This window comes from Physcomitrium patens, chromosome 12 (genome assembly GCF_059467195.1).
Source record: "Physcomitrium patens ecotype Gransden chromosome 12, ASM5946719v1, whole genome shotgun sequence".
Classification (NCBI taxonomy): Eukaryota; Viridiplantae; Streptophyta; class Bryopsida; order Funariales; family Funariaceae; genus Physcomitrium; species Physcomitrium patens.
Window position 1 is genome coordinate 10,011,781 of NC_143421.1, and position 12,122 is coordinate 10,023,902.

General features: G+C 36.2%; 1 protein-coding gene across 1 annotated transcript; it reads right to left on the reverse strand.

Annotated features, from left to right (window-relative positions):
- Positions 1-550: 550 nt before the first annotated feature.
- LOC112289630 (uncharacterized) lies at positions 551-11,684 on the reverse strand. The gene is made up of 11 exons (XM_024534990.2): positions 11,628-11,684; positions 5,372-5,629; positions 4,038-4,192; positions 3,747-3,879; positions 3,459-3,536; positions 2,431-2,803; positions 2,199-2,314; positions 1,842-2,033; positions 1,490-1,632; positions 1,256-1,348; positions 551-1,039 (listed from the first exon to the last, which is right to left on the reverse strand). Exons 1-11 carry the CDS (start codon positions 11,682-11,684, stop codon positions 877-879), a joined length of 1,761 nt encoding a protein of 586 aa, XP_024390758.2. The 3' UTR covers positions 551-876.
- Positions 11,685-12,122: the final 438 nt, after the last annotated feature.

Consider the following 12,122-nt stretch of genomic DNA (forward strand, 5'->3'; position numbering starts at 1 on the left):
CAAAGTTCTCATTGGAAAAATTTGGACAACAATTTATTACACGATTATACAATTTTTTACTTAACAAAAATCAGCTTAGGCAGAAACAACCAATGATCACTCTTCAATCTCTCCTTTCTCCTCTTCTTTCTTGGGTCTAATCTAGAATACTTCTACAAGAAGTATTAAAATTTTAGATTAATTTACATTCTTTTTAGTGTAATTAATCCTTGTTTACTCATTTACATTTACTGCATGACCACAGAGCATGAATTACTTGAATCGAATCTTGACTTGGGCATTGAAATTTTTAAGTGTGTCGAATTACTTTTTAAACTTAGCAGTTTAGACCATATTAAAATGTCTAATTAAGCTTGCGTGAAGCAGTCTTCCGGTGCCATTCCAATTCCATTACAAAATTTCAAAACTACACTTCCAATACTGTAGTATTTGACCAAACCTATTCTGAGTTCCGTACATAAAAGCATCAACTAATCAGAAAACGAACACTTAATGGTAACCAAGCCAGTTGAACAAAATAAAATTTAGTATCAAGAAATAATTTCACATCCACTTTGAAAATCTAATCGTATTGCAATAATAACGAATGCATGATTTGAGCAGCTTTTTAGATCTGCCACTTTCAGAGTGTATGTACATATATGCCATATAAAAGAATCTGTACACCAGCATTGCTGCAGTATGCTGGAAAGTAACCATTGCACAAACATCCTCCTTAATCTTGTCTAGGTTCAAACGTTATCGCAAAATCTACAAAATTAATCGTATTCGCTCTCTTATAACTTAAAAGTGAGTCATAAGATTGTTATGCGGCCTGCATAATTGTTCGGGCCACGAAGGCTAGAAATGGTCAGAATGCTGCAAAATTATACCCATCTATACGAATGCTGAAGGAGAACTTGAGGAACTGAAAATATTCCAAGTAGACTCCATCCGCATCAAATGTAGACGCTCCACAAATGGCTGCAAAAGCTCTTCCTCAGGCAGCGGAGCTAGTGCCATGCATATACTCAATTCCAGTACGGCCTCATCATATCGTCTGAAATAAAGAATAAACATCAATACTTATATGAACGAATGAGTATGTCCAAATAGCCATTCAGGAATGAGAACAGCAGATCAATTGCTTGATCTTAAAATAGAGACATGGGACGCAATTCATTAGAACACTCAGTTTACTTATTTTAATATTTCAAACTTGATAATCATTGCATTAGGAACAAACAATTTCATAAAATGTGTTGAATGTTAGTACCGGCTGTGATATAAAACCATGCCATATTCTTTCCGTAAAGCCCAGTTTCTAGGCTCCAAATGAACCAATCGCTCTAATGCCATCACAGTCAATCTGCACAGAGTGTAAGAATCAGTATGAAGAATAATCTGCAGTTACTGCAATTCTTCGATAACCTTACATAATAAGCTAAAAATGCAATTTTACGGTGCCACACTTAACCAGACTTTAATCAAAATTTGAAGAGTCCATTACCTAAGATCCTCAGGTCGAAGCATAGCTCCAACTGGAAGCCCTGCGTTGTTAATTGCCCAGCTCGACCTAGACATGTATGGCTGCAGTGCCAAATCAGGAGTCAGACCTGGTCTCGACTTGACTGCCCTCCTCCAGTACACATTCTGCAATAAATAGAATTGGTCAAGAGAAAATCCACAAACGGAGTACTTGACCAGCATTCACCAGAGCATTTGAGAGAATGCCGAATCCAGAAACTGCTGTACAAACCAACTGAGACACATCAAAAAAGTTTGCGGATGAAGCCATTGTTTTGAGATATTGAACTAAATAACTCGACACAACCGGCAGTAATTGATATTTTTCTACTTACTTTCAAGCTCTTTAGAATCAAGCCGAGGATGTCCCTGTTGGATTTAGATTCCAAAGTTCGAACAACCGAAATGTCCAACACACGTCCAACGGTGGAGGAGATAGAATTTTGTTGTGACGAGGTTGATGATCGCCACTGTGAAAAATCTTCAATCATCCAACTTTTCCCGCCTTTGCAAGGCTCAAATACCATCTGCTCATGATAACAGAACAAGTACAGAAATGAGCACATCTACATACTGCACTTATCCGTGCAGCTGTCAGTCAGTCACATGACGACAGGCTATACCCTTGCATCCAGGAGGAAATGCATAGTAAATGAGGATCACGATAAATTCCTCATTCAAAGGGTTTAGACCTGTGCAGAATCATCGAGAAGAGGCCAGACAAGAAAGGACTCGTCCACGGCCGCTCCTTCCATCTTCACACCTAATCTCCTGCAGACCTCCATGTAGATTATGCCCAAAAGCACCCCTGCAGCAGAATTGAAATGTAGACAAACTGAGTTTGTTTTCGAAAAATTTATCAACTCATAAGACGAGGTTGAGCAATCGTAAAACCTGCTGAACTCTCATAGAAGACAAACGCACCTGTGCCCGATCCAAAAGCCAACGCATGATCCATGTATGATTGAAAGGGATCATTGGATGAAGATGCCCGACTGAAATCCAACACCTTGTACAGCACGCCGTTGACTGCCTTCAAAATTTGCAGCGGCCGCCATCTATGTCTGTCACCATCTAGATGATTTTCTACTTCAGCTACAAGTGCATCGATTTTCTCCATCCATCCACCAATACTCAAATCTCCTACCATGATATCTTTGGGATCGACGTTCCCTCTTGCCCTTGATGACGACGAGGAGACAAGAGGGTGGGAAATCTCGTTTTGAACAGCAAGATTGTCCTTCTCTCTATTCAAAGATATGAAGGCCTGGTCCTCGGCTGAAATCAGCAGAGCACCCTGCAGAAGGTAGAAAAAAATTAGATTCTAGCACGACATGGTCAATTGTGGCAGTCAAAACAAATATGTAAGTCCTCTCATCGTAAAAATCTTCCATATGTGGCCAGAAACACCATCGTTTAGAGCCGTCATTGACCTCTTTGCCAAGAGTTCTTGATATGAATCCTTTCCTGTGAGGCAAAGGCTAATGATGTTAGATTGAGTATGGAAGACCTATGTTTAGATGGAATAATAACTATTTTGGTTCGTTTTCAGTAACTCGGAATCTCTTAGTTTGTAGAGTGGAAAACACCTATAATACTGGCTACAGATAGCACTACTATTCACACACATATGTACATGCGTACAGTATGTGTGTGAAATTATATGTCATACAGATTAGAATGGACCTTGTTGTCCCGAAAATATAGGAGGAAAAAGAAAAAGAAAAAGAAGATCCACTGTAGTCGTGTAAATTTAGTCATAATATCTGCTTTGCTGTGAAGGTATTCACGTTTGAAGGTTGGTATGTCACTAACGACTCATTCATCTCTTCTCCACTGAAGCCTGGCACCACAGGTTTGTCTGTTATATCTCTTCGATAAAAGGTCGTCGACTCAACCTCCTATCAATCGTAGAACACGTCCGGTAAATTCTAAATAAGTTAGAAGAGCACCTTGACGAGAGAGACGGCGTCATCACACTTGTGCGCGCTTACTTCCTTGTAGAAGGCCTGTCTAGCGAACATCGTCACCTGACAAATTCAATGTAACGACCCCGCTGTTAATATACCACTCTAGTGAATATAATTCTCATTAAGTCCTTCAGATCTAAATCAAATGCAATTATATGATTATGCTGGTCTCAGTAACCCATGATCTGGACACGTACAATTGCACTGAACAAGGTGCACTCAACAGCTTCTGTTCAAGAATGGATTATAATAGTAACAGCGTAACACTACCTCATTCTCGTTACGATCCTTAGCAGAAGCAGAGCGCGTCTTGTCGCCGAGGCATGAATTCTCCGAACAGCACACAAACTTCTTGTGAAGAGCACTCTTTCCAGGTGTTTCGAAATGCCTTCCTTGGACAGTTCTGGTAAAGAAACAGGTAATCGTCAGGCCTTTACTGCAAGAAATGCAGGGCCATTTCAAACAACTGAAGTCATTCTCGAACGACATGAATCAGCTTTTCGTATCCATTTTGCAAACAACAAGACACTTAAAATCTACGCCGAAACCATGTAGACTTACGAAATTGCAGTAGGAATTCCAGGTCTTCGTATGCTTAAACCACGCTGATGAGAGACAATTCCAACCGGAGTAGCCTCAATGGGCATTTTCCCAGTCAAAACGGCTGTAGCGATCGTCATATTCTCGAATCGATACGGACAGAATGTTACAAGATCCTACTGCATCGAGCAAAAACTTAATGAGTATCAGAAGGCATCTGTGTTCCATCAACATGAAAATACAGACATTGCAAAAGCATAGAATATAACGCAGCATGAGCCACTAAACTCCATAATTTGCGATAAACAATTGTATCAACGTAAACAATACAATATGCAACAGCTTGTCTCAGTACAAAAAAATAAAAAATAAAATAAAAAAGATCTCTTAGAAACAATGCATAATTTAAAGAATTTAAAAAGTCATCAAAAAATATAATCTCTATAATTTACATTCCTAAGAAAGAAACATATTATGGAAAACGAAAAAGTCGTTATTCACCATTAGAGGTGAGGGAATAATAATAATAATCATAATATTAATCATAATAAATTTAAGAAATAAAACAAAGGTCTCTAACAGGCCTACTTTTAAAGTATTCAAGTCCGATACTAAATGTGTTGAACACTACAGCACTAATGGAGGCGAGGAAACATAGCCAACAATCACATTTACACTGATATTTACTAAATAAAGTAGTTATAAACATATATGTTTTGAAATAGAAAGTTGGAAGATTACGATATTTTCGTAGTAAAATTGTATTGTAGCAAGTAGAAAACCACGATCGGATAATATGATTACACAGCATCTAAGTATACATAAACTTTAAAATATTCACGATACCGACCAAAAAGGAGCCGAATATATCCAACTTCACGGAGCGGGAAGAGAATGTTTCACTGCTAAAGAGGGAAAACTTTAAAAATACTACAAAATAAACAATAAAAAAAATACTAATGCAACTGAATTCACTAAACCGACTGCAGAAACACAGCGGGTTACGAATCAATATCGTAATAAATAAAATAAAATATAAACAACCAAAAAAAACAAGAATAACATGAAATCGTCAAGAATTACCAAATTATCCTTCTCTGAAAGCCTTGCAACAACGAAACTCGACCAGACACATATCATTTACACAATTGACAATCTCCAGCCAAACTAAACCGCCCGTCATCAACTAAACCAGCACTACGAAAGTATAAAAAAAAAAAGCCAATCGTCTACAGAAACAACTACAATAGAAATGCAGGCGGTGCGCCTAGCAAACAAAGAACAATATCAACATCAGACAAGCAAAACCAGCGAAAAAAATGAAACTCCGCAAGAAAATAAACATGGACAATTACCGCCAACCAGCACGCTCTTGACAGCTCGGTTAAGATCCAGCACAAGGAGCTTGGCCGAGAGAAGCTTATTTTCTTGGCAAAGGCAGAGTGACCGGAGAGGGAAGGAGGAAGGAGGGATGCAGAGAGAGACAGAGAGAGACAGAGGAGAAGAGGGCTTGGAGCTTCTTCTTCTTCTGCTTGTGCTTGAGAGTCAGTGTCCTTGGCAATCGGTGGGCGGGGAAGCAAACAGGCCACCACACAACGATCGCCTTTCCCTCCCTAATAAAAGCATTCGTACTGTGTCGTGCCGTGTTGTTGGAATGCATTAGGTCTTTCATCCCCTTTTCAATCCATCGCCAACCACCCCTACTTTCACTCATTAGATCCAGTCCACGTGGCATATAGGCCAACGTGGCATCACCGTGGCGTCGTCGTCGTGTGACACTGAGTTATCTCATCCTCCTTATCTGATGAAGCCCCACCTCCCTCGACCTCATTCATTTCTCCTTCATTTAAGGCGTTTCTGCTTCCCCATTGGGATTGCTGTGTTGCTGAGGTGGGCGTGGGTTGGAACACGCTGTGTGACCGGGCCAAATAGTGGATTGATGGATGAATGATTATTGATGATCGTATGGATAGATTGACGGATGGATGGATGAATGATTATTGATGATCGTATGGATAGATTGACGGATGGATGGATGAATGATTATTGATGATCGTATGGATAGATTGACGGATGGATGGATGAATGATTATTGATGATCGTATGGATAGATTGACGGATGGATGGATGAATGATTATTGATGATCGTATGGATAGATTGACGGATGGATGGATGAATGATTATTGATGATCGTATGGATAGATTGACGGATGGATGGATGAATGATTATTGATGATCGTATGGATAGATTGACGGATGGATGGATGTGTGGATGGATGTGTGGATGACTTGTAGGGATTGATGGATGGATGTGTGGATGACTTGTAGGGATTGATGGATGGATGTGTGGATTGACGGATTGATGGATGGATGTGTGGATGACTTGTAGGGATGGAGGGGGGGACGTGGCACAGTATGGTCTCCTGAGCTACGGTCTCTTGCTCTATTTGTAGCGACGGCCACCGTCCTCTAGGGCTTGGATTCAGTGTAGCCCTGCTAGTGACGTTGGAGGCAAATCTTCGGTGGACTTCGATTCCATCTTTGGAGGACTTCTATCTTTACTAACTTGTGGGCCAACATGACAATGCATTGGAATTTCTGGTTGTATTAGTGCGATTAGACAGATACAGATTAAAACGCACTCTTCTTTTCTTCTACATGAAACCGAGCGGGCCAACGTACTCTTGACTCATTTGAACATGTATGTGTGTAAATATACATATATATATATATATATATATAGACGGGAATGTTAAATAGACTCTCTTTTTTACAAAATTTACCCATCCATTCTAACCATCCTGAAAAAATGAAAGAGAGAATAAATAAATAAATGTTTAAATAAATAATGACTTCTAGATTCATTTTTCCACTGCTGGGTCCAAAACCAATAAAAGCCAACCACATTCATCACGTTTATCATATTTTTCATTACAGTCTATTTAACATTCCCCTATATATGAATCTGAAGCTACATGCATGAGACAAAAAAGAGGAATGTATCCATGTTGACAAAAGATAAATAATAATAATAATAATAATAATGTTGCGGAAGAAATTGGATCACATGGATAGTCCACCATGATGCCTTTTTTTTTTTTTTTTTTTTTAATCTAGAAGCATGTGTTGGAATTTTTTCTGACAGAGCATGTGAAATAATGCAGACATGGAGAGTGAAAAAAAGTGAACCAGAACTATATGATTTGCAGGGCTGAAAAAACAATATATTAATAACTTTGCTCTGTGTGATGGCAGAAAGCCTATGGTTATGAGCTTGTGGAATCAGAGACCAAACCAACAAGTTGTGAGTGTCTGTGTGTCTACTTGATAAGGGATTTTGTGGCATGATCCATGATGCCACAAAACTCAAAACAAAATTTTTGACTCATCTTAAAGAAGTTGATTCTTGACTTTTTATTACCCATATCATTACAATTGTTTGATTTTTTTCCCTGAGGAACTATAAATAAAACCTGTCTCCATATGGTTTAAACAAATCATGCTAGAATTGGGTTTACAATGAGATTAGGAAAGTCTTGAACAGATGACAACAGAATGTAAATTGGCAAGATGAGAATAGTCACTAAATTAACAATGGGCAGAAAGAGGGCAATCAAGAATTGCCCATCCCTCCCTCCATACAAGAACAAAATAAGGGAAACAGTGAAACCCTAATCAACACAGGGCCCCACTTTAGTTCATCATGCTGAGAACCATCAACATTCAAAGATCCAAATTGCATGGGGCATGTAGAAATGCAAGCTAGATGCCAGGATTTTTGATGTACTCATAGCTGGGAATGGGTGTGAACTTTTCTGTCCTATGTGTTGGGAACCACAGGTAAAAACAGAGAGTGGTAATTGGAGTCATGGCACCTTGCTGTAGCTTTAAAAAAGATAAAAAGAAGGAGAATAACATATATATAAGCAACATTTAATTGTGGGAGAAGCTGTCTGGAAACTGAGCATGTTTTGGGGAAGTGGGGTGCCTTAAAACTTTTGCAGTGGGGCATCAATGTTCCCAAATGCAGCAATGGGAATGATCCCAGGATTTGAGATCTGATGCCTAATTCCATGCCCTGCCACAACAACTTGTCTAGGCTGGTGTAATACAGGCCAAGGGCCATTTTTGTAGCCTGAGTTCCAAACTTACATATCATATCTTTTGTAAAATCGTACTTTGTATTAAAAAAAAAAAAAAAAAAAAAAAAAAACACACTAGTTCATTGCTGACATTACTATACATATTGAGTACCAAACAGAAATGGAAGAAGAACAACCAATAAATACGAAAAAGAAAAGAAAATAATGTTTTCAGTTTTTAAAACTCAATTTTGATTTCAACTGTCTTTGGTGTTGATCTACTAAGAGTGTTTCTTACATAGAAAAGTAACATAAGCTCTCTCTCTATCCATATATATATATATATATATATATATACATGTGTGTGTGTGTATATAATCTTTTTTAACAATTAGCAAGATTAATAAAACTGAAAATGCCTTGATGTTTATAAGATTGATGTCAATTACACAGCTTTATAGGAGTACTATTCAATGCTCATCATTTGGATTGCTAAAGAATATGGTGGTACCCACACATCATAAGGTCAAATCTAGATGGACAAGAAACAAAATCTTCAATCGAGGGCTTGAAGCCACTCACTTTCTATGCTAGCTTAATGATCTCTATTCCTAGCATATACATTTATTTGTTTTATTTCCTTGGATTTCTTCTTTTCCAGACATATCTATATATATATATATACAAAAACATTTTTTTGTAGTTTGGCCTTCTTATTAATTAGCAAATTTGTTAATATATGGCATGAAAATTATGTCTATACATATATATGTTTTTTTTTGAAGTAAACTTTATAAATACAAGCTTATCTAAGTTAAGATTTTGACACGCTAAGAATCATTTCATTTACAGTAAAAATAAAATAAAATAAAATAAATCTCTTATAATAACTCAAGTACAGAATAGTCTATATTTAAAAGAGAAGTTTTCATTGCTCAAAAATTAGACTACTACAAAATTAATTGTTCTTAAAGTATTTTATAATATAATTTTAAGGAGGTAATAATCATCTTCTTAAAGTTTAGTTAAATGTTGTACAAAACTCAAGTGAAGAGTATTGTATTGTCCTTGCAATTTGAATCATCTAACTTTCAAAAAGAGCGATTTTCAAATTCCTATAAGACAATTGTTATAGTTTATTTATTTATTTATTTATTGTTGATGATAATTTTTTTGAGTTAAATTTTTAATAAGTAACTAGTCAATAAATTAAAATTAGAAAAGAGAAAATTGAAATTTTTTGTGAACAAAAATATCCTTGAGTTGGTAGCATGGTCAAAATCAAGATTGCTCTACTTCTCTTTGTTATGTTACTTTTTTTAGCTGTTACATTTACATTACGTAATTCAGTTATAGGACAAATTTAATAAGAAGCTCGTTTACATTGTAATCAAATTTATTTTAATTATCATCAAGTATTCTTACTTAAACTCAATTCAAGCAATTGTTTTTACTTACCTTGTTTTATTAAAACAAATTTGGATTTTTATTTTTTGTGACTTTGGTTTAGCTTATTGTGGATAACTAAAAATACAATAATAATAAAATAATAAAAACATTCAGAAATTAATAAAATAATTAGGTAATAAAAAATAAAATATATTATATTTATATGATTAATAATAATTAATCAAATGACATAAAATATTATAAAATCTAAATTGAAGTGAAATAAAAATTTAGAAGTAATTACAAGTATACTAGTTAAGGAATATGTGACAGATCCTCTAAGCATACCACTTGAGTAATACAAGATAGTATCTTTCAAAGAAATAGATTTGGTGAAGGCAAGGCAAAGTTGTGTTGCTTTTAAATTAGTCAAGATTCTTAGAAACAATTATACAAAATAAATAAAAACATATTCATCTTATTTTACTATCCTAAAAATTTAATTATTTTGAAGAATTAAATTACTTATTATTAGCTCATAATCCTTAATGATATTTTCTAGGAATCCTCATCTAATTATGAGCTGATTTTATGCTTAATGTTATGAGTGATTGCTAAATGCTGAAAGCAAAATCCTATTTTTTTTTAAATAAAAACTTTGAATCATTATTCTAAGTAAATTAAAATTTTGAATAAACTATAAGAAATTAAAAATAATCCTGGGAAATCTTACAGAAACAATATTAAATCTTTATTTTTTACAAAATATCTACAAGTTCTAACTCTAAAGAAAATGTTAGCAAATCTTAAGGCAAAAATTCTAAATTGAAAAATCTTAATGAGATGGAATCTTAACAAGAAAATCCTGATAAACTTTAAGGCAAAAATTTCCCAATCCTAAAATATCCTAGTACTTCCTCAAGGCAATTAATTTCAAATCTTAATTCCTAGATATATCTTAAATGACTTGTGTTGAACAACTATAAAAAATTGTCAAATCATGGGAATTACATTACTGGTCACCCCTAATTGGCTCAGCAGCTCTAAGAAGTTACAAGATTATCCTTCCAATTGGCTATGGTGACCTCAACTCGGTTTTACCTTTCGTGCTGGAATTCGTCCTTCGTTGAGCCTTCGAATTCTGAGGTTTCATAGTTTTTATGACCAATTCCTCGTTAGAACTCATGCCTTACATCTTCTTTCCCTTGTGCAGGTAGAACAACTTTTGATCTTTTTCTAGTTCCCCAGCTTTGTTCAACCATGAGAAAATGTTCTTGCAGTATAACCAATTTTTATCATCATCTGCATCAAATTGTTCATATTGCAAATGAGTTTGATAAAGTCATTCACCCGATCTTTATGCTTGCAATATCTGTTTGGATTTGGTTTGATTACGTCTTAGACTTTTCACTGCCGGATTTCCTAGTCGCAAATTTTCCTTGCTTGTCGATCTCCGCAGACTTATTGTCAAAGTCATCCAAGAATATGTATTTGCATCTGTTTGAAAGTTGTGGCGTTCGTGCCAATGATTCTTGGTCTTGTCACAGATGTGAACTCGGGCATTAGGCCACGGGCCAAAGAAGTTCTTCTGTCCTTTTTACGCCAACTCTTCACCACTGTTTGAAGGCGTAATGGTTCTTTCCATAATCCACTTTAAGAAACTTAAGCATATATAATTTGTTGTTCTCTCCCAAAGTGGTTTAATCAAGAATTTTTTCGTGCATCAAGCCCTCGAAGTCAAGATTTTTTAAAATCTTATCTTACTGATGATTTTATACGTTATTTTTTAATGATAAAGCGCAGCTCGCCGTTTATTTGCAACCACAACCAGTCCATTCTTGTCAGCTGATGTATCGCCCTAAGTTTTCGCAGGTTCAGTGAGCCGCGCGGCTAACTCATGGTTCTTAACATCTTGTTTCACATTATCCTTCAGATTACTCCTCCTTTTTTTTTAGATGCTTGAGCTGATTAACCCGTAATTGTATCATTCAGTCGAGAAACCAGAGTGGGCTTCTATCCGGTCTAGTCCAAGCCTCGCTTCTCCAGCTTATCACGAAGCTTACCCCACAATCAATTTTTTAGACATGACTGATTGAATCAGCTAGAACCACAGATAAGCCAGGATCGCTCGGTGTCTACCTCTTCTTCGCCATCCTCATTATCGATCGTCAACTTCTCCTCCGGCTCACAGGTCATCTTTCAAAATATCGTCCTGTTATAAATTTTAATTTTAATTTTTTTTTATTCCCTGCTGAGGGGCGACATGATATTGTCCTCATGAATCTGACTGGTCGTCTTTCCGCAATAAAGTGTTTCAAAAACGATTGGGCCATCCTACATCGATTGCTATCTGAAGGTCATGTTCACTGGTTTTAATCAGTTCATCAGCCTCTAGAAACAAAAAAATTGAGAACATACTGGCATATTGTGTTTAATGCCAACTTATACTAACACAATCAAAAAACACCCATCTTGGATACACACAAGAAACTATTGGGTTGGAATTATCCCACTTCTTCTGTTGCTGTTGTAGCTGCTTACTCAATGATAGCTCTAAATTCCTCACAACTCAATTAAATCTTCAATACCACTCTAGATAAGAATTGTCTTGTATGCTGCAATGCTTATGTGGAA